The sequence below is a fragment of the Camelus dromedarius genome, chromosome 25 (genome assembly GCF_036321535.1).
Source record: "Camelus dromedarius isolate mCamDro1 chromosome 25, mCamDro1.pat, whole genome shotgun sequence".
Classification (NCBI taxonomy): Eukaryota; Metazoa; Chordata; class Mammalia; order Artiodactyla; family Camelidae; genus Camelus; species Camelus dromedarius.
In genome coordinates, this window is record NC_087460.1 from 18,804,170 (window position 1) to 18,830,152 (window position 25,983).

General features: G+C 34.9%; 1 protein-coding gene across 1 annotated transcript in view; it reads right to left on the reverse strand.

Moving 5' to 3' along the window:
* The window catches only part of ERGIC2 (ERGIC and golgi 2), a 29,929-nt gene extending 4,618 nt beyond the window's left edge, over nucleotides 1-25,311 (reverse strand). The window contains exons 1-10 of the mRNA XM_010997609.3: nucleotides 25,198-25,311; nucleotides 20,188-20,330; nucleotides 18,490-18,598; nucleotides 16,555-16,601; nucleotides 15,246-15,316; nucleotides 9,377-9,417; nucleotides 6,522-6,623; nucleotides 5,097-5,192; nucleotides 3,176-3,231; nucleotides 2,031-2,129 (exon numbers count right to left, since the gene is read on the reverse strand). Of these exons, the coding sequence (XP_010995911.1) occupies nucleotides 2,031-2,129; nucleotides 3,176-3,231; nucleotides 5,097-5,192; nucleotides 6,522-6,623; nucleotides 9,377-9,417; nucleotides 15,246-15,316; nucleotides 16,555-16,601; nucleotides 18,490-18,598; nucleotides 20,188-20,293 (727 nt within the window). The 5' untranslated portion in view covers nucleotides 20,294-20,330; nucleotides 25,198-25,311. The remainder of the gene's footprint in view (nucleotides 1-2,030; nucleotides 2,130-3,175; nucleotides 3,232-5,096; nucleotides 5,193-6,521; nucleotides 6,624-9,376; nucleotides 9,418-15,245; nucleotides 15,317-16,554; nucleotides 16,602-18,489; nucleotides 18,599-20,187; nucleotides 20,331-25,197) is intronic.
* Nucleotides 25,312-25,983: the final 672 nt, after the last annotated feature.

The following is a 25,983-nucleotide window of genomic DNA, read 5'->3' on the forward strand; positions in this document are numbered from 1 at the left end:
ACACAGTTCATATCACGTGGTAATGATTGTCTATGAAAACTTTGTACATGAATAAAATGCATCAGTCTCAAATGTATGGCTTGATACATTCTGACAAATGTTTTTACCCATATGATCACCACCACAATCAAAACATAAAATATTTTCATCATCTCAAAACGTTCCTTTGAACCCTTTTGCAGTAAATGCCCTCAATCTCTGGCCCTAGGATGAGCACTAATCTACCTTGCATTGTTCTAGACCAGTTTTGTCTATAATTTCATATAAATGGAGATGTACAGTATCTACTTTCGTGGGTCTAGCTTCTTTTGCTCAGCATGAATGAATTTTTTCCCCATCAATTCACTTTCTCTGTCTCTTATCTCAGTAATCCAGAACAGGACAGGGAAGGGTAAAACTGAAGACAGGAAGGAGAGGTAAGGGTAATGGTGTCTTCAACACTAATGTTAACTAAGTTTCTAACCAAATAAAGAAAGCCATTCACCGTTTCAACTTCACCATTTCCAATTTTACCTACTGCTTGTACCACTATAACTTTCAAAAACATGAATGTTTTTGGCCAGTTCTTCTATTATTAATTTCAACTTAAATCCTACATATTATCACAGATAATATTAGAGCGAAAGGGTGTCAGTTTTGTCCACCAATAATAAATGGCTTATCGATTGTGAACAGTCCTCAGTTTCATCCTTTGAGTTGTTCTTTGATATAAAGTGAACTGCTCAATGTGTGCTTATTTTTGAGGTGTTTTACAAATAACTTTATTATGCCATAAACAAAAATAGCAAGCTGAAAGCACTAGGAAAAAAGATGTTCAAGTATTAAGTATTTATGAAAAAAAGATGAAACTGAGAGTGGTAAGGCAATAACCAATCCTGTTGTACACACGGGGGAGATAATTAGACCTGAGGGAAAAAATGAAAGACAAAGGAAGTCTTGCCACACGAGGAATGAAGTGCCAATGCAATGCACAGTAACCAACGAGGGTCAAAGAAACGTGACAGGAAAAATTGGAAACCTTTTCAGCTACACCAGAGAACACCTGAAGAGCTGTCTGATCACGTAAAGGCCAGGCAGAGGGGGAAGTGCTGCTGCACGAGATTTTGTTGCAAGACACAAATTGTTCCATAGTTTACAGGTCTGTCCAGATCTGCACAGCATTAAAGATGCCACTGCTAAGTAAGTAATCCCCTCAAAACTCCCACGTCATGGAGGGGTAGTTTCTCAGCTCAACAGATTTGTAATTAATTGTTTTCCTTCTTGAAAAAGAGGCCCAGTAGAACATACATCAGGAAGAAGGGTATACTTGCTCTAAAGCTTTGAATAACCTGCTGACACTCATCTCGTGGCATTTTATAAAGTACCTTTAAACGCCTCTTAGTCTTTCTGAACTTAGGAGCAAGTAAACTTAAAGAGTCTTTGGAAAATTATTCTGTTCATACTTAGAACTGCTTTTTTTAAATAAAAATGTATAGTTCATTTCAGCATCTTGAAACAAAGTATTAACCAAAATGCTTTTCAATGAACATCTCATGTACTATTTAATGTATTTTGCTGTAGAAATGATCATATACTTAAAGACAAGATTATACCAAATAAAGCTTGTAACTCTCAGAATGCTTCCACTCACACACTTCCCGATTTGGTGCAGCGCTGAATGTGGAAAAGCAGTCACGCCCTCCTAGCACCTCGGCCTTTCACACACTCAGAGCTCTTACAGCCTATGCCTTTGCCTGCTTACTTCTGACAAATTTCTTATTCTGTTCCATTGTTCATTTTTTCACATTTATAATTTATCCACTACTAGGGCAAATTCTCTCCACGCACATCTCCACTTAGAGATTCCACCATTTAAACCACTTAAAGATTTATCTGTTTTTCCATTACAAGGTGGTTAGGAAGAGCATTATTTAAAATATATTAATATTAATGTATTATTAATAATTATTAATTATTAATAAATTTCATATTATATTAATATGAAAGCTATAAAGCCTACATGCAAATTCCAATAGTAATCAACTACTTACGATCTAATGCAATTTTTTCAGTTCCATCTAAAGGATTAATAATTCCTGGAACAGGCTCTCCAAAAGACAAATGATCTATTCTGTGAGAAAAGTTGTAAGCTAAGAGGCAAAAAATAAAACCAATTAAGTAGAGAAATTGCATTAGTCAAAACTACAAGTTACAGGTTAGTTCACATTCTTACCTTTCTCAAATGAAAATATCTAAAATCTGCTGGTATAACAATACAGTATTTAAAATCACATTATTTTTGAGAAACATGCCTATAAACATGTCAATTAAATGCATATGGGTATGTAAGTAAAATGCTAATCCCAAATTTCATAATTACATACAAATTAACATCTAAGAAATCCTGATAATATCTAATTTATATATATGTTATATACATTTTTATGTGTTATATAATTATGTAATTTTGTTATAATTACACAAGTTACATAATTTATGTTATATATATTTCTTATTATATACATATTTCTTATTATTATAAGATATATATATAAAATAAGATATAATACATTTATATCTACATATATAATAAGAAATCCTGATTACATCTAACCCCAATAACCAAAAAAATAAGTCTTTCCTGATCAAAATCATCAAATAGAAACAGGATTGTGCTGTTAGAAGAACTGGGATGATGTCCATGAAACTGATCAGACATATTCTTGATACACACCATTACTAAATGTGACCAAACTTATTTTTTATGGAATTTATTACTTGTTTCTGTTCTCTAAAGCAGACTTTAAAAACTCAGTTTTATGGTGATCATCACACAAAAGTAACCTGAATACTTTATGTATGTGTGTATAAATGTCCACATTTAAATTGATAAACTTCAAACATATACTCTTCATTATCTGTAAAAATTAGCAGAAATGTGTACAAAGTGGAGTACACCAAGGCTCTCCTCTCTAACCTCAGCACTTCTGAGCTGTGACTGAGTAGAAATGCAGGCAGCTTACAGGCAAGAGAAAATGGACTGGAGTCAATAAATCCAACCACTTATTTTCCCCTTTAGATATCTTCTTTCAAAACAGCTCACTCCCAAGCCCTACCTTGCACCCACACTAAAAATTTAAAATTACACTTCTTCAGCAAGGACATATTCATGGAAAAAATTTCAGAAACTGCTTACAGTCATGGTTGACAAGTGCTGCCAAGTGTGCATGACCTCGGGGATGTGGAATTGCCCTGAAAGGAGGAAAAAATGGATTAAACAAAAAACATTTAACTATATAACTAATTAAAATCAGAAAGGGAATCTTTTCTAAGTTTTACATAATTTTCTTAATATAAAATAATATAACAACATACTTGGCCTATGATTTAAGTAGGTAAGTCTACTCATCTTGGTAATGCAATAAACTGGAGGTTGGCAAATGTTTTCTGTAAAGAGCCAGACAGTAAATATTTTAGGTTTTGTGGGCCAAGATGCAAAACCGAAGATATTATGTAGTTACATAATAAGAGAGAAAGCAAATTTTCACAAACACATTAATGAAATTCAAAATGTAATAGTAAAACTTGAGTACTTTTTTGAATACAGATATTTTTGCTGGGAGACAGCACTTTGCTAAATTGGAGTTGAGGTGTCCTATTTTCAAAGTCCCAGAGACGATAAGGATAAGATACAAACCAAATGCTTTTCCATTTGGTCTCTCTTATTGATGGTATGAGTTATCATATAAAGAGATAAGTGCAATTAGGAACAAAGGCCAAAATACAGAAGTTCACACAGTATTTGTCAGTTTCTCTCTTTCAGTTAGTAAGGATATTGTTTGTATCCCAAGGTGCAATAAAATCTTCTAAGTTTCTTTGAGCCAACTATTACTTGCTGACTGATACCAAGAAATTCTAAGGTTCCCATCTACAGGTTCGGGAGGGAGAGAATGGGTCCTGGCAACAATAACAAAGTAACAAAACACAAATGTTAAGAAGAGTAGGACAACAAAGACAAAGCAAATGCTTGAACTGATCGCTGTCAGCACTGACATAATTTTGCACAGAAGCCTAATGCTGTCTCTCTATATTTTTTTAAATCTCCAGCCATTCTCTTTCCTGCTTTATGGCCTTTCCCTCAGCCTGGGTGCCATTCTCCCCCTTATACGAAAATTCCTAATCATCCACTAGTGTTCAAAGGTTTTCCTCAATAAAGCCTCCACTGACTTGCAGAGTAGGTCAGGTACCCTGTTACACAGTTTCTTATCAGCCATAGTTTTCCTTTATAGCTTCAACGCAACTGTAATTAAATAATGATGGGTGTAGTTCACTGTTTAAAGTTCAGATTCTCTCATGGAATGTCAGCAAAAACCCTTTCTCTTTCCTTTCTCTTCTTTTCACTGTTTCACCTTTAGTATATAGCATGGTATTTGCACAAAACAAGTACTCAAAGAAAGGCTTTTATAATGAAGGATTGTTCAGCTCTGCAACTCCAGCTGGAAGGAAAGGAGGGAGGGAGAGAAGCAGAGAAAGAGGGAAGAGACAACCGGGGAATCTGTTTATCCATTCAGAAATTCACCAAGGGTTTATGTTATGACAGTTTCTGTGCTGGGTTCTGCTCATGAAGGCAGGCGGTCTGAAATTTTTTCTTAACTTTTAACTTTCTCCCAGACACTAATTTCTAATTACATCAAAATATCTGTCTCCAGTTAGTTAGGGATTACAGTTTGATGAGGATCACCAACAGGAAAAATGAAACAGAAGCCTAATACTCCCCAACAAAATGAACACATTAATAAAATGTCTAGATAAGAACATGCCGGCTACTCCAACTTAGCAAGTTGACGGTTTTAATTCACAGTTACCTACAGCTCATACACTTTAACATACAAAATGTGACATGACTGTTCCTCTTTTGTTTTGAAGTTGTCATTTTTAAAGTTAGCAGTCTTCTCTACCCTGAGGTTGAAGGCTGAAACGTCAATCTAAAGACACCAAGAACACGTTTTAAGCAGCCCTTTGGTGGTGGGTTCTATAACATCTGGTTAGCAAAGAATTTACTTTTCACCAAACTGCCAACCTGTCTAAAGTATTTTCAGTAAGTGAAAAGAACATACTTGCCCACAGTTATGTGAAAATTCCCTGCTACTTTATTGACATATAGGTGACCGTGAATTCTGCACGCATCGGGCGGCTGTGATGAGTCATCTTCCCTGTTACAAGATAACGTCAGGATTACTTACAGCACATTCAATCGTCCCCATTTTGTGGTGAGAGAATTTTGCAGACAGGGAAAAAAAATCCCTAAAGATCAATTTTTAGGTAATATTCTAAATGTCAAAAGTAGAATAGCAGTTTTTTGAAGTCTATACATTTATTTTAAAAAAATCTATAAAATAGAAAAAATTAAATAATTATTATATAAATACTATATTTTATTTACACAAATCTAAAATTCTATGGTTCTTCAAATTTAACCAGAGGACTAAGTCTAAGGAGAGAAGAAAAATTAAAAGTAAATAACTATTAGCCCAACAAAGACATACTTCCATCATCTACCTCTGGCACTTTAAGGACAGGAAGGGATGGGAAAAAGAATGAGGTAAGGGAAGGGCATGCCATAATTTCAAATAGACAATGACATTTCCTTCCTAAACAAATGTAAAAATTCTGTGTAGTTTTAAACTTAAGTAATTATTTCCAAGATTATAGCATTTCCAAATATCAGCTCTTCAAATCTATAAAAGAGAAAAAACAGAAATAAAAATATAAAATCCCTAACCAAAGTTTATACACCTTCCTAATGATAAATATAATTAATTTATTCTTTTTTCATCTTTGTTTAAACTGCAGTATAGTTATTGTATAATATTACATACATTACAGGTGTACAATACAGTGATTCACAAGTTTTAAAGACCATAATCAATGTATAGTTATTGTAAAATATTGACTATATTCTCGTGTTGTATAATATATCCTTGTAGCTTTTTAAATTTTTTCAAATTTATTTTATTTTTTTACTTTGTAGCTTATTTAATACCTAATAGTTCATACCTCTTATTCCCTACCTCTATACTGCCCCCACTTCTTAGTTTTGATTTTTTTTTTCTGGCCTGAGGATTTTTTTTTTTTTCAAGTACAGTTGATTTGCGATGTTGCGTTAGTTTCTGGTGTACAGCATAGTGATTCAGTTATATGTATACATATATATATATTCTTTTTCACATTCTTTTTCATTATAGATTGTTATACATTACTGAACACAGTTCCCTGTGCTTAAAACCTAGTATAGTTTTATATGAAGGTACAGCATACACACATAAAAGAGAAAAATTAAGTGAAAATGTAGTAATACGATTTACGATAATCCAGATTAATATTACAGGCTATAAATTTAAGAGGAAAAAAAGACATCTTCATCATACAGAATGATTACATTTTCTCTAAGAAATGTGAGGTCCAGAGAATTAAACCAATACTAAAATTATGTCAAAGTAAGTTCTTAGTAAATAGTTGCATATTTAAAACACACGTCTCACCTTGGTGGAAGTGCTGTTGACGCACTTTTAAAAGCACTTTTAAATATCACATCTTGAAGTGAATGCTCTTCTTGCAGTCTACTCTGAATCAGCTGAAGCATCCTAAATAGAAAACAAGTAATAGTTTAGAAACAGTGAGACACACAGAGAAAGCCAGCACCATTTTAAAAATAACAGTGGGTAGCTGACTTAGCTAAGCCATACATTTATTATTACAGAACTTTATTCCAAAATAAAGTACTAAGTTTTCTTTCATCATTTCCTTGAAAGCAGGAAAAATGAGGCAGTGTGGCTAGAGGTCTAACAGCTAGGCTCCTTAAGCCTGTCTGATTCCACCAGCATTGGACATGCAACCAGGGTTGTCAAGAAGCAGCTTCTGCCCACCTGAGTATCTAGATTCATCATGCATGCATGCAGCAGTTACAAAATTCTTTATTTTTGTCAGACACTGGATAAAGTGTTACAGATACAGAATGAGACAAATAAGGGGCCACATGATATATTTGCTGGACTTAAAGTAGGAGATTACGCACCACCCACTAAGAACACTAGAAAGACAGGCCTATTTAAAACAAGTCATGTGCTCGCTTCAGCAGCTCATATACTAACATAATAAGTCATTTTTATACTGTGAATTTAGTAGAAATAAAAAGCAGTAATCACAAAGGCTTTGTCATGGTTTGAGATTTACTACTACAGGAAAGAGACGAATTGGAATCCTAAATATTTTAAGAAGTAGAACAATTGAAAGAAAATTTAAATATCTTTTAGCAAATTCCATAGGTAAAGAACATTCTGGTCTGCACATTATTCAGGTTGACAGGCCTGAGGCATTTCTAGTCCATTCAAGAATATTTGTTTAAAAGTAGAACATGATAATCTAGGAAGCTTCAAGAAGCCAGATCCCATCTTCAGATTTATATGTACAAAGATTTAAAATCTTTACATCTAATGCTGGCAGAAATCAAAAGCTTCATATTTTCGTGTGTATTTCCAGAGTTCAACTTTCAGTGCTGGGCAGTGGGAGAAGAGGTTGACGACACCAAAGTGTGTGTGTGTGTGTGTGTAACCTCTGCCTCAAATATACCAATAAATATCCAAGCTTATGTTCCATATATGAAAGTATGTAAAAACCACTATGATGGAAAAAGAGCTATCATTTTAATAGTAAAAACACAATCTCCTCTCGCACTTGTTACTCGTCTTGAACACTGACTAACATTCCAGATGAAAGAAGACTTCTCACTTTAATATTTCTGGCTTAAAGTAATGTATTCCATCCCTGGATGGGTGCCCACTAAAGGCTCAGAGACACCTAATATTCAGTTCTTTTGATCAACTACATTTACTTCAGCTTTAATTTTAAAATCTCCCCAAATGATGAAAGTGGAAATTGAAAGAGAAAAGCCTTTGAAATGTACTTATGGACTAGGGAGAAAAAAAAAAAAAAGGGGGAAAAAAATTTTTGTAATAATCTTTAAGTCAGGTAATGTCTATTTAAACATAAGACACAGCCTAGAAACCAAAGAGGAAGAAAACAGTGGGAGTGGGGTAACCATTTATAACAAAGAACTGACTTCTTTAATATACAAAGGATTCTTTTAAGTTATTAAGAAAAAACCCAACCACCAAGCAAAACAGGCACGCAGCATGAGCAAGCACCTTCACACACGAAAATACAAACAGAAAAAAAAAAATCTGCAGATACTCAATTGATTCGTAAAGAATGCTAACTAAAACAAGTGCAAATTAAATTGGCAAAAATAAAAAAAAAGTCTGGTTATACCTATTATTGGTGAGGCTGTATAGAAACAAGTATTCTCATATAGTTTTGGAGTATAAATGAAACTATTTTGGGAAGATATTTCACATTATCTATCAAAACAATTTTTCCAGTTTTCCTGAGATATAATTGGCATATAACATTGTACAAGGTTAAGGTATAGAACATATGATTTGATTGATGTATATAGTGTGCAATGATTGCCACAGTAAGTTCAGTTAACAACCACCGCCTCACAGTTAGACTTTTTTTCCTTGTGATGAGGACTTATCAAAATATTAAATATCCTCTAAAAGAGAAATTCCATTTCTAGAAACCATATATATATATATATATATATATACACACACACACACATATACATTCACACAAGTACATAAGGAATATATATATATTCACATAAGGAATTAGGTTCAAGAATTTTCACTGAGATTGTTTTTCATATTAGAATCCTACCAGCAATCTAAATGCCCACTGAGAAGGATCAATTAACCACATTATAGTTTCCCATAAAGTGCAGCACCATATGTACTTAAGAGGAAAAATTTCAAAATATAAGGTTAGGTTGGAACAAGCAAGTTATAAAACAAACGTATGGGATGATCCCCCCTGTATTAGGAAAAAAACAATACTGGCTAATACGGAAACCTACTGAAGATTATATACGAACAGAACACCTCTGGAAGGCTACACAAGAAATTTAACTCTGGTTATTACCACTAGTCAGTGGCACTAGGTTTAGAGAATGATGAGGAAGCTTTTACTTTTATTTTATATCCTTATATTCAAATTTGGTCATATGTTGCTTTTAAACTTTTTAAATAGTAATACAATTTTAAATGAAAACTAAAATGTATGTGATTTAAAGTACATTAGAGAAAAGATTATAGGACTTCCCTAAGATCTGATAAAATTTTTGAAAATGTAAAAATTATACACTATATTCTGCTGATACTTCATCCAAAGAAATGCCTGGAGAAATATGTCAATCTATGAAGGATTCACACTAGACAGAATTGACAAAGTGTGATCTAGATTTCATGCGGACTACAATACTTTGTTTACTCATTACCTTTGCCATTCTTTTTGCTGTGGTGAAAGATCAAATATTGCCTGAAATAAAGAAAAACATAATCACTAGCACTGTCGATTTCTTTTGGCTTTTATATCATCATTTTTAAAAATTTTCTTTGAGCAAGGAACAAATTTACAGTGCCATTAGAAACAAGCATTCAAAATTCACATTTCACCTTCCATAAGTCAAACTAAAAATTTAAATGAATGATATTTTTACTCAAAAGTAATATAAAAAATTTTTACTAATTGCAAATATTTTCCTGTTACCATTATCAACATTTATAGGGATAGACACAATGCAATCTAGTATACGTGCAAAATGGCATTTAAATGATGCCAGCACGAAACTAAAGTATTTATTTAAAAAAGAAATGAAAAGACATACGGCATAATATTCAAGCATCCAAAGCCCATATTCTTACCTGGAAAATATCATGATAAAACCAACAATGTTTGAAATAAGCTAAACAATGTCACTGTAATACCCAAATGTATTATTCAAGAAAAAAATTATTCAAAAGAATTTACCTAGGCACTATGTTCATCAACCTGCTTTACAGAATCAGAGGGAAGTACACAAGCTTCCCACGGCTTGTGGCAATATCCACAATTTAATTTTGTAGCAAAAAGTCCACTTTGACTTTTAAAAAGGCAATTCATAACAAAGCATATTGATTCTACTGTTTACCTTACCCCTATTATTAATGATGCCTCCATAACCATGCTGTAACCCACCACTGTCCCTGCAAATCCTTGCTCTTTAACCCCTCATTTCATCAAACGGTTCTACCTCTGTGTCTTTTTATTCCTTCCTTTCCTGTAATGGTGCCCCTAATGTCTGTCTAAACTCTGTGCAGCATTTGCTCCAGGGTAAATTGCTCCCATCTTTCTGATTACAATGAAATTACTCTGATTACTCGTCCTGCTGAATTTGTCTATATCATGCTTCCCAACTTTTTTCACATCACAGAACACAAAGAAAGTGCTAATGTCTATAAAACACACCATGCCAAACAGATGGGGCAAGTGCAACTGCTCCCCAGTTACCTTTTGAATAAAACTGTTGACAGTAGGGACTACATGATTCTTCCTTTGATTTCCCGAAACTACTTGATACAGCGCTTACCAGAGGGTGAAGGAACCACTGGTGGCTTACTTTGTGCGAGGTACTATGCCACTTAATCCATTCTCTCACTTAACCTTCATAACGACTTTGTGAGTTTGTCATTATTCTTTACTTTTTGTATATAAGGAAGGATTGCTAAAGGTTAAAAGTTTTTTTCAAAATCGCTGATAGTAAGGGTCAATATATAAACCCAGCTCTGTCAGAGTCCTCACTTTCCCATCCTTAAAAGTAGTTCTTTTCTTTAAATAAAGAAATAATAATGAAATATAATAGCAAATTGTAAAATAGTAAATATCATAGCATATCGTGTGATCATGGTTTGGGAACTAGTAAAGTTATTATAGTTATGTTTTTAATATTCAGACTGCATATTAAAATAATAAGTTAAAAATTCAAATAATTTTACATTAATAATAATTCTGATATTTGAATGTAAATTAGGACAAGGAAATGAATATTTACCAAAAACATTAAACATTAAAAAATTACTGACAAAAAGTATCAGATATTTTTAAGTTCCAAACTTTCTGACTAAGACATGACTTTTAGTTATACGACAGTTAAATTAAAATAAAACTGCCCTTTTCCACAAATGATTGAAACAGATGGCAGCAACTGTTTACAATGGAATAACCAACGATCTTGTCACAATTACATAATTCTAACATTCATCAGTGCCTAATACCTGCAAGGCATTACGCTTTACATTTCCTGAACTATAAAGAAGAAAAAACAAATCTAATGCTTCTCAGGAGCTTAAAAATCTAGCTAGAGAGACAAGCTATCCAGAAAAAATACATATTAAAAAAAAATCAGAGACTTAATAAATATGAAGAAAAGCAAGTGAGAGTGACAGACATCCAGAATATGGACAGAATGCTTGATAAACAGCATAAGTAACTTTTACAGGATAAGTTCAAGATGATTATCTCCTCTATTTCTCACAATGTCCAAAGAAACAGAAAAACGAGGACACAAACTGTATCATGATTTTAAATCATTTTCAATTAGCATCCACATGCTGGAAATTTTCAAGAACTTGTGCAAGACAGCATACAAGGGAGACTAAATTGAGAGGAGCCCAGCACAGCTTATATCATGGAACAGAAAAGTCCACGTAAGGAGCAAGTAAATCCCCGATTCAGAGTAACAGAGGAAACAGGTGATAAATGAGAACAGGACCCTCAAGGAAGAGTCTCCACCCTAAGAACACTTTCAGGAGTTCACTCAAGCGCCAGAGGCCACATCCCTCGGGGCGTTCCACAGCAGTGTCATTCCCAGCTTATATGTAGCCTGGACTAAATTCTAAATTAAGCAAAAATACTGCCACAACTGGCTGCTAATAAGAACAGCCACACCGGCTAAAGAAGAAAGGAATTACCCTGGCTAAATTTAACCTGTCAAAACAAATGCAGAAAAGGAAATTTGGGGTGCACTAGTGAACCACTCTGCCATCCTGAACCTAATGGGACTTCCTCCTTTCTTTTCAAAAGTATCTGAAGCTCTAATTTTACTTAGAAGAAACATAGTATATCTAAACAATATATCTTTCTTAGGTCTGAAAAAAAAAAAAAGAAAGAAGGGAGGAGGAGGCTGGGAACTGACATAACTCAACAGTCCATTTCAAGTCTCGATCACTTAATTGGCCATTTATTTCCCCGTCCTAAAGATGAACAAGAAAATACTATTAACAAAATGAAAAGACAACCTACAGAAAGGGAGAAAATATTTCCAAGTGATCTGACTGACAAGGGATGAATTTCCAAAATATACAAACATCTCATACAACTCAATATTAAAAAAAAAAAAAAAAACCACAAGCAACCCAGTCAAAATGGGCAGAAGCCCTAAACAGACATCTCTCCAAAGAAGACATCCGGATGGTCAACAGGCACATGAAAAGATGCTCAACATCGCAAATTGTTAGAGAAATGCAAATCAAAACTACAATGAGGTATCACCTCACACCAGTCAGAATGGCCATCACTCAAAAGTCCACAAACGATAAAAAGCTGGAGAGGGTGTGGAGAAAAAGGAACCCTCCTACACTGTTGGTGGGAATGTAAATTGGTGCAGCCACTATGGAAGACAGTATGGAGGTTCCTTAAAAAACTGAAAATAAACTTACCATATGATCTGGCAACCCCACTCCTGGGCATATTTTGAGAGAGAAACGTAATTTGAAAAGAAACATGTACCCCAGTGTTCACAGCAGCACTATTTACAATAGTCAAGATATGAAAACAGCCTAATTGTCCGACAGATGACTGGACAAAGAAGATGTGGTGTGTCTATATACACATACACAGAATGGACTACTACTCAGCCATACACAAGAATAAAATAAAATAACGCCATTTGCAGCAACATGGATGGACCTGGAGATCATCATTCTAAGTGAAGTGAGCCAGAAAAAGAAAGAAATGTGCCATATGATATCACTTATATGTGGAATCTAAAAAAAAAAAAAAAAAAAAAAAAGACACAAATGAAATTGTTTACATAATGAAACAGATTCACAGACATAGAGAACAAACTGATGGTTAGCAGGGAGTAAATGGGGGGCAGGGGAAGGGATAAATTGGGAGTTCAAAAATTGCACCTTTTGCGGAGTGATGGAAATGTTAGGTACCTTGATTGTGGTGGTGGTTTCACAGGTGTGTACATCTATCAAAATCCATCAAATTGTACAGCTGAAATATGTGTAGTTTACAGAAATCATACCACAATAAAGTTGTTTAAAAAAATTTTTTAAGAAAATAAATAGATGATAAAAAGATTCACTAATTTGAAAAAAGTGGTCAATCTAAGGTATGAAGGCTAACTTTATGATACCATTCCTAAAAATAAGAAGAAAAGTGAAGTTTTTTTACTTCTCAATGAGATTTAGTATCATGAAGACAGCAAAAAATGAGTGATCTGCAGTATATTAGAAATGGAAAATATAATCACTGAATTTTAAAGCATAATGAAGGCATTGAAAAAGAAAAGATTGATCCTGCTGGGTCAATGTAATTTCCCAGAACTCAGAGGAGAAGCTCAAAATGTGCATCTAATGCAAGAATTGATAAAGACATTAAGAACCACTCCATGAATCATGATAAACCACTATCATGATAAAAAATTTTTAAAAGCAGAGGTAAAAGCATTGCTCTTAACATCATTAAGGCAAAGAAATAAGCAAAAAAGGCTAAAAAGTTCAGATCATTAATACCACTAAGAACCAAAAACAACTAAAGAGGACCCACACTTAGATATATAGGATAAACGTTTGCAATTCAAAAGCAAAAGAAAAAAAGCCTGTGAGTAGACACATGTCACCTACAAAGGAAAAAAATTATGCCAGAAAGCAATAAAGGAATGTCACAAAGTTTTGAGTCCAAAACACCATAAATCAAGAATTCTATCCCCAGCCAACCTTACATGTATTAAGAACAGAACGGCACAGGCTGTCTGTCATGAACTATGACCTGCAAGTTCTGCTGATAAAAAGGTCACAAAAAGTCTTTCACAAAATGACAAACAGAAACAAAGAAAAAAAAGAATGGCAGAAAATAAAAGCAATGAAACATAAAGTTGAATAATTATTCTTAAAATAGTAATGACATGTAATGCAAATGTTAAAGTGTCTAATAACAGTCTAGATCTAAATTTCCAGATAATAATTTAGTATGCAATAACATGGTACCTGAATTTGTAAGTTACCTAACCGCATGACAACACTACTGTGATATCACTTTTCTGAGTGGGACTCCAGGAATTAAGAAGTGGAGAGGTTCAGAGTGGCAAGGACAAGTTACTTTTTCTTTAGATATTTCTATTTAAAAAGTATGCATCAAAAGACACAAATATATTTTGTTGCTGTAAGCTAAATATAATTTGGTAATCAAAACTGACCTAACAAATTCCTTTATTTCTCTCTACACATTCAGTTACCTCCTCCATCACCTTTAGTCTGCACCTCGCAACTTTGTTTAAAGAGGGTTCTCAAGTGTTACACAAAACAACTCAAGAATGCATGGGTAAACAGAAGCACAATGCCAGCAGGGCACGGGCAACTCTAAGTGGCTGGGAGTTCCATGCTTTGTTCTCTAAATCTTCTTTAGGACTAGGTTCTGATCATGTCCTATTATCACCTGCCCCTGTAATGTGATGGTGTTAATTGATAAATCAATTTTTCACACACAACTTGTGCTATGAAAACAGTAAGAGAAGGTCAGTATTTCACTAGCTCTGGGAAGTGGAGGTGTGGAAGAGAGTGGAAGAGAGAAAGAAGTAAAAGCATGTGAAATTTCCCCTCTTAGATATTGATAGTCATTCTTAATCACAAGAGAAATAGACCTCAAACATTTTGAAAAACTTCTATTTGGTAAAAGTAAAATACAAATAGGACACAGAATCCCCAAATCATTAGAAGAAGAAAATTTCATCACTATAGCATCTATATAAAAAAGGAAATTGTTAGGAAGAATTAAAACAACATATAAACCAAGTATAAGGTTATAAAGGCTTATGCAGAATGTTAACAGTGGTTATCTCAAGGCTTTGGTATTAGACAGAACTTTTTTCTCCCCCCTAAATGTTTGCAAAGAATATGAATTATTTTTGAATTAAGTAATTTTCTAAAAAAAAAACAAAACAACTAGCTGAGACAAAATTAAAAGCAAATACCAAAACTGTCTTCAAAAGAACAATTCCTCAAAGATACTACGAAAAGGAACACATGAATCAAACTTACTGGCTCATAAACTAGACCATCTGCAGACGCAACCATTGTTTCTGCTAAATCCAATACATCAGCTCCCACATCTGCATAAAAAAACAGAAGCTTTATCTTCTATTTTCAGAGCCAAACTGTATCTGATATAAACCAACAAATTAAGATGACCAGCAAAAAACTCACAAATATGTACAATCACTTTCCTATACTGCTTATTTGTTTGAAAGTTAAAACAGTAGCATTATATAGATTTGGTAGAGAATAATCCAAAAATTAGTACTGCTTTTTCTACTTCTTACTCAATAAAAAAGAGGACTCAGAATCTCTTGGTAAAAGCATAGACTTTACTGAAGAACTTCGCAAAAATTGACAAGAACCTAATCACAAGTACTAAATGGCTGCTGACCAAAATATTAATTACCAGAATTATTTTTAGAGATTAAAAGAAATCTTAAGGCAAAGCTACTGATGACTTAAAAAGTCAACAAGCTGGAAAAATTTATTTTGAAAAGGCTAAATGAAATTTCAATGGTATTCAAACATCTAAAATAAGGCAAAATACAATACATTCAGTATTAACACAAACTCATAGTTTAGATACAAAGTATTTTTCTCTTAAAACCACAAACCTAAGGAAAAATAAATAGAATGGGAGAAGAGATTTAAGGTTGTTTTTAGATGAAATCTCTTAAAAACTAATTTCCTTAATTGGATAAAACAATTTCATGCTTTAAAAAATTTTGCCTAATTTATTGAATTCTCGGTCTCTACTTTTCAAGCAGAAATTTAAGATACAATTTAAGATGAAAAGGCATCGTCATTTCTGAAAGCAATACTGATTCAAACATGATCTATCTGGCATCTTAACATTCTTCCACTTGTACCAGTATAACCAAGTGAAGCCAGTGAAGCAAACAGGAAAGGTTAACATCACTATTGCCTTAAAAGATTGTCTCTGTATTTTAATATGCAAAAGTAAAAGGGTAGTAAATGAAACAGGGTATGTTTGTGGAATGTGAGTATAAAAATTGGTACTCCAAATTAAAAAGTAGTTAAGGATATACCTAAACTAGAACGATTTATAAAAATTTCCTCCAATTTTCCTTTAATTATACTAATGTGAAAGTTAAATCTCTTTAAGGATAAGAAATTTAAAGAATATAAGCTGGGGAGAAAACCAACTTGCATTCTTAAATAACACTACAATAGTATTTTAAGATATCATAAAGGAAAAATAAAGTTAAAACAACCAGTGATTTTTAATTTTACTAGCAATTATTTAAGCCATAACCTATATATGCATCCATCAAGTGAAAGATGTACTTACACTGACACTTCATGGCAACAGTAATATCTATATTGATTCTCAATTTGCTAAAAGACAAAAAAGAAACATTAGTACCTACCAATTAACAAAACATGAGAAATATAAATCAATTGATCTACGAAAAACCTGGACTTCATACAGAATAAAATGTTAAGCAGAACTTGGATAACATTTCATATGGCCAAAACATAGCACTTTAAAGGTAAAAATTCTCTTTTGTAACTATTCCAAAAAGCCTTTCTGATTATACAAGTTTCTACAGTATTCTTTAATTTAATGTTAAATCTATAATTAATAATGCCAAGCAACTCAAAAAAACTTAATCTCTGTCTATATAAACCTTATATACACTATTCAATTAAAGAATGTAAAACTCTCAAAATCAAGAGTTAGGAATTGAAAGTTTTTCTCCCCTATTTATCAAATATCATACATCAGGCATTATGCCTAATATCCTATAAATACTATCATCTTTATCCTTTATCATGGACCTACAAAGCAGATAGCTTCAGTTCTGCAGATAAACCAGTGGTGTTGACGGCACTGTAAATGCCTGGCTTAAGACCACATAACCCCTGAAGTGGCATACTGGAAACTAGGTCTGTGTGACTCAAGATGAATGTAACCATATTACCAGAAAAAAAAAAAAAAAAGTGATTTTTAAAATGGCCTTTTTAAAAGGTTCAACTAATGCCTTATTTTCAAATGATTAGTTCAAGTCAAATTAATTTTCAAAAATCAGAATTAAGCACCATGAAGAACAGAATGAGTACAATCATTATCAGTCCTGGCCTGTGCTTCCTATCAAAACTTTTTTTTCACTCTAACAATTTTCATCTGGTTTCAGTAGGGAGTATAGAGTTTTAGAGCTTCATGGAGTCCTAAAGTTGTCTAGAATTCAAACTGCACTCCAAACAACCCTGAGGTTTTGGCTCAAAAGATGCTATGAGAATGAGGCCAAATAGACAGGCTTTTGGGATTCGTACACTTATGTGGTGAACAACATGGGACTTCATTAGGAAAGAATAAAAAATGTTTCGCTGGTACTTAAAAAAAAAGGGGGGGGGGGAGAAAGAAAAACAATGAATTCCTTAAAAACTAATGGCATCAAGAATAACACTGATGTTATAGATGAAGAAACTGAGGCCCAAAAGAAGTCAGTTGTATGACTTGCCCAAGGTTATGCAGCAACTTTTACAAATGTTGACTGATTTAATTCACATTGACCCGATGAGGAAAGTACTATAATTATTAACCTCACTTTACAGAAAAGGAAACTGAAGCGCATGCAAATGCAGACTGAGTAAGTTCCCTCAAGTCACACACCTAGTGAACGGCAGAGCCTAGCGAACGGCAGAGCCTAGTGAACGGCAGAGCTGGGATTGAAATTGAGAAGTGACTGTTTTCCACTATCTCGTGCAATCTTAGTATTATAAACCTGTTATCTACAATCAATTAAAAATCCATAAAATCCAAATAAATTAAAGTATATTTTGTCTCCTAATTAAGATACTAATATGTTCAAAGGTTTTAAAGTGATGTTGTTTACCTAAAAATTTAGATATGATTTACAAAAATCAAGTTATAAGTATGTAAATTTTAGATATTACAAAATCTAAAGAGTAAAGAGTTTGAAAATATTACACAATTTCCACCATTTCAACATCTAAAGAAAAACATGTTCTCCTAACCTTTTAAAACGTATTGAATCAGATTGAACATTTAAGCATATTCAGAAAATCTCTCTTTTAGGGTTTAACCAGTATTCAAATGATTCTAAAATGTTTCACTAATGCATAAAAATTAATGAGAATTTTTCAGGACTATTCCTTCTGAATTAAAATAAACCAAGTATAAAAGGTTAGACTTTTTTTTTAAGATATGCTATCTTTAGAATAATTCAAGTCTAAAGGCATTATTAAAAAAAATCATTACCTAGAAAAATCCTTGTCTACTTCATATTCATACTTCATCCATGTATCTTGATATACTGAAAATTCCATTATAGTTAATAAAGCCATAGTGGTAAATGCTATTAGAGAAACTGAGAAACCAACAGAAAAGAAAGAATTAAAACAAATTTTAAAACAACAGGAAATTATTTTAAGTGAGATTAAATGCCCTAATATGAGTGCCATGTGAATTAATACTGTAAAAGGTTTTTCTCAAGACACTCATTATAATTTTTCTAAAACAGCTCAAAAATGAAGATTTAATGAGCACAAACATGAACATAATCATTTGCAATATTGAGAAAGCATTTTATTTCTTCAATATTAATGATATCTCTCACTAAATAGATTTGCTAAAATTTTACAAAGACACAAAACTTTTACCTTCTTATATACAGCAGGGTCACAGACATGATAAATGATGAAAGCTTTAGTTTCACAATGCAAATTTGCTAATCCCCTCGTAATTAAAAATGTATCCATGCCTGTAGGCCAATTAAAAAAACAAATACAAGAAAAAACTAGCCTGACTTCTTAGATTGTGAGAAGTCGCAACAATCTGGGTGCCAGAAACTCAGCATCCCTAAATCTCTAGTGAAACTCTGCCTACTTTGAAATCTCCTAAATATTTCACTTCATTCATGAAAGCAAGTAAAAAATCTGACAGAAACGAAGAGACCATAAACTATGATGAAATCTACTTAGAGTGGACTGCGCAACAGAACTGGTGCTATTTTCATTAATAAACTTAATCACAGGGGATTAGAAATAGCAAGCAGTTTATTATACAGTTTATCAGATGGAATGTCAACCTTATGCGAAATATGTTACTTTATCATCTCTTCATGGGGAAAGAAGTAATAGTAAATACTGTGATAATTGCATGTCTTTCTTATATATTTCATTACTTATTTATTTTATTTAACAAATACTTCTATCTGTACCAGGTACTGCTCTAAGCATTTTATTAACTTATTTAATCGCGACTGCAACTCTGCTACATAAATACTGATATCATTCCCATTTTGTGGAAGAAGAAACTAAAGCACAGGCAGACTGAGTAACTTCCTCAAGGTCAAGTCGTTAGGAAGGGGCAGAGGTGGAATAAATATATCAGACAGTCTGATTCCAAAGTCGAAGCTCTTAGCTATTACCCCATGCTGCCTCTCTTCAGTAATGTGAAATTTTAACATTTTTATTATGATGTCTAAATTGATTTATTCTTAACCAACATGGACTGCGCCAGTTTCAACACCATTAAGTAACTTCCATTCTATTTATATATATAATAATCTTGTTAATATAATGGTACATAACTTAACAGCACCAAAGCAGTAAAATGAGGTTAATTTGTTCAGCAATGTTGGGTGTTTTTTTTTTTGTTTTTATCCTTTTTTTTTTTTTTTCTTATTGAGTTACAGTCATTTTACAATGTTGTGTGTTCAGCCATGTTTTAATAAATGCTATTAAATGCACAGACTGCACTGGATTGGATGCCAAAGAGAATATATATAAGAATAAAATTAAGGCAAAAAGTGTGATTTAAGGACAGACCAGCCACACAGTTACTGCACAGCTCACGGACGAGCGCTTCCCCGGGGCTACGTTTCCGTGTGTTGTTGATGGCTATCACGCAGAAGCTGTGCTTACTGAAGGCGTTCTGACTGGAACTGATGCTCACCTGTACCCCCGCTGGCTGAGGTCTCGACATAGCTGTCAGGAACCTTCGGAAAGGCGTCCAACTCTCTCACCAAACTTAAGGTTTTTTTCCGGTTCAGTCGCCTCATCTTCAGGAAAACCCCCCTCTTCTTTCATATAGTCATGCTGAGGAATAAAGACCAAGTAAGTGAAGCCTCTAAAAAGAGTAAAAGGTTTCTTTTACTTTTAGGTAACTCACAAATGTCCTTGGGACAACTTAACATCCTCATTCCTCTCTGAGAGAAAAAAAAAAAAAGCTAACACTTAACCACACCTCTCCTTTCTGCCCTCCCATCCTGACAAAAAGTCCTAATGCAAGGCAATTTACACACACAAACACATTAAGTAGCCAAAAAAAAAGTGAAAAAAAATTCAATCACATTTGTAATGCTTAAATATACAAATTAAAATAAGAAACAGTTTTTCTCCTATTAAATCAACAAAGCACATAAAAATAATACATCCCCTGTATTCCCGTTAATGGATGAAAATGGAGGTAAGACAGGCGTGTTTGTACACCGCTGCAAGAATATCAATGTTCACCACCCCTCCGCTGACTTAGTCCTTAAGGGAGCCCTTCATGACTTCAGCACCTGGATGGTTCATTACACGTCTCCTCTTCCCCGTTCCATCACCAGCCTTCGGCACTCACGATCCTGTGACACTCCCTCCCTGGCATCACGCACAGTGACACCACTGTCACCACGCAAGTGTAACAGACTTCTCCTCCATGACCTCCATCGTAACTTCAGACAAAGCCACACACGAACAAGGCCATGTTTTGGCTCCTCTTAATGTTCAAAACTGCTCCACCTCTAAAATCCAAAGCACTAATTTTCCCCTCTGAGCAGAACCAGTTACCCTCCAGCTCTTTCATTTCCTGACTGGGGAGAATCTGCTCTTCATTTGCCCTGAATTCCTCCTGTTATCACTTCCACTGCTCCCATTCCCACTCTGTTTGCCTCTCCATCTAGCTCGCTCAGCCGTTTTCAAAACTACATTTAGAAAGACCCTAGATCAGTGGTTTCCAGAATCACAGAACTGCCATTCTGTTCCAGAATTTTGTAGTCTGTACCTAAATGAAAAATACAATATAGAAATTCTTTAAGTGAAATTTATTCAGTTTAAAAAGCTCTCCTTTACTCTGAGATTATTTTTTGTGTCAAATTTTTTTTTCTTTCATGAAATGGTAAGCAAGTTTTTTGTTTGTTTTATTTTTAGATGTCCTTCTTTGGTAAAATTAAAAACTGAAATTCTACATGAGTCCTTAAATCCAGCCCCTTTTCCTGATTTTTTTCTATACATATTTTTGTCCTGGTCTACAAAATCTAAACATTTAGGTGCCATCGCACCAGATTCCTTTGCCCACAGGTTGGTGCTGCTTTTCATAGCTGGACAATCTCCAGGACCATATCTTCAATTTCTCTCCTACACTGTTATGTACAGTAAAAAATAAGACAAACTCCAGGAAGTCATCACTGACAACTGAGACTAAGACAATGCTTTGAACAACTACATAAGAAGTAAGAAAACACCTTTCCTGCTGGAACGCGGACACACATTATCAACATTCAATCTAAGTAATGCCATGCAGCCAACAGTCCATTTGCATCCATGTGAAAATAATGAGGCTATTGGATGCTTTGCCAAAATTAAAATACAGAATTCGTGACACTTTCACAGACTGCTCAGTTAAGTTTAATTACTTCTCCAAACAAAAATGGAGACACAATTTTTCTCCTATTGCCTACCTTTTTATGAGCTAACTTCTGTTTTTAATATATATTTGACAATATGAGAAATCCTTAATTGATTAATACATATGGCCATTGTTGTGGGTTGAACGGTGTATCTTCCAACAGGATACATTTAAGTCCTATCTCCTGGTATCTGTGAATGGGCCTTATGTGGAAATATTTGGGTGTTGAAAGATGTAATTAGTTAAGATGAGATCATCCTGGATTAGGGTGGCCCAAAGTCCAATGACTGGTGCTCCTATAAGAAGAATGGACACCCAGACACACAGGAGAGAGTGCCACATGAAGACAGAGATTAGAGTGATGTACCTACAAGCCAAGGAGTGCCAAGGATTGTCCCGGTGCTAAACGCGGGAAGGAAGGATTATTTCCTAGATCTGTCAGAGGGAGCACGGCCCTGCCCTTGTGTTGATTCCAGTCTGGGAGCCTCCAGAAATGTAACGCAAGGACTTTTCTTTTTCTTTTTTTTTAAGCATTCAGGTTATGGTAGTTTGTTGTGCAGCCCTATGCAACTAAAACAAGCCATTAATAAGAAATGGGAAAGGAGATGGAACAAATATTATCCAGACCATCACCAAACTTCAGAAACCAAAAGCAAAACTATGACAGAGCTGTAATTTTAAACATGATTATACTGCATTAGAATAACTTATAATAAAGTTTTTATGAAAGATTACTTAGTTTCATTCTACAAATGCTTAAAAAAAGTACTTAAATTTTTTACTTTAAAACTTTTTACGACAGTTAAATTTTTACTTTAGATTATGTTTTTAAAACTTTTTACACTAACAAATTCAAACAAATCTAATAATCTTCCAAGTGATGTAAAAAAAGGTTTACTTGGAAGGCAGATAAGATGGTACAAATGTGAGTTTTGTGATCAGAAAAACTTGGGGTACTATCGAGGCACTTATCAAGTGTGTGACAAATTTGAAAAGATCCTCAGTGTCTCAAATTTTTCTATTATAATTTTATTTTAAAAGGAGGGAGGGGGACATAATGGTTACCTCACAGTTTTCAATCAAGATAAAGATGAGTCATTTGATAAACGTCTGTTTATCTGCTCTAATTCTTAAAAGAAACTCAAAGATTTGTACGGTACTTGAGATTTACGCTGAAGTCTTTGAGGGAGGTGGGGGAGTACCTGAAATTAGTTAATAACACCAGGAATAGACTGAGGATTATACAAATTGATAGAATAAAAGCTAAGAGAAGAGACTGCAAACTGATGACAACACAACAATTTGGAAGTACCTAGTAGCAAGATGAAGCAAGGACAAATATCTTCCTCCTCAAAGAACGGCTTGACTATAGTAGCTACTCAATAAAAGCGTACAAAATCGAAGTAAAGAGGTATAAGCAAGGTGTGAGGGAAAAGGACACATGGAACATATTTACAACATAATTAATGTCCTCAAAAGCAAGGAGAATAGGTGAACAAGAGACTGAGGGCAGTAGGGCTGACCTAGGCTGCAATAAGACTGCATGGAGTAGTGGAAAGGAGGAATTTGTACCTTAGTAATTAAGAGAGAGTAACAGCTTGACAAAGCAATTGGAAGATGGAGTTCAGGGACATATTAACTTATAGAATGAAGAGTGTTTAATCAATTTTGAGACCAGAAAGAAATTACTTTTTAAAGTGTCTTCTTCAATCTATATTTTGACTAAGAAGGCAACATTTTGTGAGTAAATACAGAAGTTAGAAAGCAAAAAAAATTTAAATAACAAAAACACTTAACGAATGTAACTGTATGTCAGGCATTGTTCTAAGTACTTTGTATGTTTTAGTTCATTTGATCATCACCACCCACCTTATGAGTTAGGTATTATTATTTCCATTTCTTAGGCAAGGAAACTAAGGCACAAAGAGATTAATTTACCCATCATGACATTAAGAGGCAGAATCAGAATAAAAATTGGAAACTTGTTGAACAGGATTTGTAGCAGGCACAGACTGCATAAAATATAACTTCTATTAAAAATAAGTTTCACTATTTCTTCCAACTAAATCACTAACCCTCGAAGAAAATAAATGTATCTTTTTTCTAATTCTTTTTTTATGTTCTTCCAGATTAGTACTGATTTCCTTTGAGACTTTCTAGCTTAATATAGTTTTACGATTTGTACCCTCAAGCAGTTTTAACATTCGGTGTGTACTGAAGTTTATCATCAAAAAGAAAGAAATTCCGCCCTTCATCCTCTCCCCAAGAAAACCAGGGAATTTCTTTTTGTCCGTGTTTTTCCTCTAAGAGAGCTGGAAGAATTGCATCAATTTGGAGACATCAATTAATGAACTGAGTAAACAAGCATACGTCCTGAATTCTTCAATGAATAAACCTGATTCACCTCTTTCCAATGACAGTATACTCGAGTACAAAGTATCAGGCTAGACAATTACTTGAAATACTTAAGTACAACTTTAAACAAATGGATAAATCCCGACTTTAACTGTATCTTTATCTGTTTCTGAAAGCCAGTCTTGAAACATTTTAACAGATATTATGTAACTTTGCGTTAAATCCTAACTATAAAAGTTACTTGAATGTGTTTTCTCGAACAATGACCTACACAGATACCCACGGCTTTGTGGGTTTCTGCCACCAGTTGACACGTTACCTTACGAGGGCTGCTTAACCCTGGAGGGTTTCTGAAAAGTAGTGCCACTCGAACCTGTCTCTTCTATAGCATCTCGCCCTGCCCTGCCCCTTTCTCAATTTCCCAAGCGGCGTGCGGACCTCTCGAGGCGAGGCCAAGACCTCGGTCTTTCTTAGAAAGAGTGCAACTTGCTGCGAAGAATTTGGTATCTGTCTGAAAGGCGGGTTGGGAGCCAGGCACCGGGAAGCCCGGGACACGACCCGGCTGGCCCGTGATCACAACGCGGGACCCCTCGTGTGCGGACAGGAGGAGCCACGGGGGCAGCGGGCGCCGGGACTAGCGATGGGCCGGGGCCCGCAGCTACCAGGGTGGCGCCTGAACTCCTTCCAGTTGCAAGGCGCGCAGACACACTGGACCGGGGAAGGGGAGCTTCCCGGCGCAGCGCTGCCCAGGGTCCTGCCAGCACCGCCCCCGGGGAGGCAGGGACAGCGGCTCCCGGGCCGGCCCGCTCCCCGGTGCGGAGGAATTAAGACAGCAAGCCAACCCCACAACGGGCCCTCAGCCCCTAGTACCACCTTCACGCCCTGAACAGCCCTGGGACGACCGAGGGAACAGCGCCCGGCGGGGTTTCGGCATTTTACCTTGTGTTACGGTCCCAGCCGACCGCCATGTTTCACAGAAGCCCGGGTCGCCCGGGCTCCCGTTTACCCGGAAATATCGCGAGAACCAAGGCAACTACCACTGCTGAAAACGTCAGAAAGGAAGTGTGGAGTTCTCGCGATATTCCTTTCGCTGACAAAGCGCTTTGTGAGGCAACAGGCGTGGTCAAAAATCAAAGGGGCGTGGCTGAACCGAACCCAGGTTTAAACCTAGTTCAGTTGTGATCACGTGACCTATGAGGCGTTAACTTCTCCGGGAAGGGATGTGTTACCGACTCTCAGGGACCACAGAACGAATCTCAACCCTTCTTACGGTACTTCGTTACTAATAAGAGACGTGGGCGCAGGAATTATCATTTGCAATCTTAATCCGTATCATTCTTCCAAACTCTGCACTGAGTTTTGTGCCTTCTCTGTTTTTGCCTCCTTGTTTACTTCTGTCAAGAACATTTAAATTTTTCTTTCCAGACATTGGTAACGCTTTTAATTATTTAAAAAAATTTTTTTTTCTTATCTTCCAGATAGTAAACTCCTTAAGAAAGCACACCTGTCTTCCTCACCCTTATATCGCCAGGACCCTACTATGCCCTCAAATATTTGTTGAGAAAGAAAATTAGTACTTCGTTCACCTTTTCCCAACACTTCATATAACAAGAGGTAACAGAGGGAACTTTGGAAAGAAAGAGCTCAAGAGCAAGCCCACGTGTCACCAGATTTTCCAGTCAAACATTGAGATTTTAACTGTATGATTTATTGACCAGAAAAGTC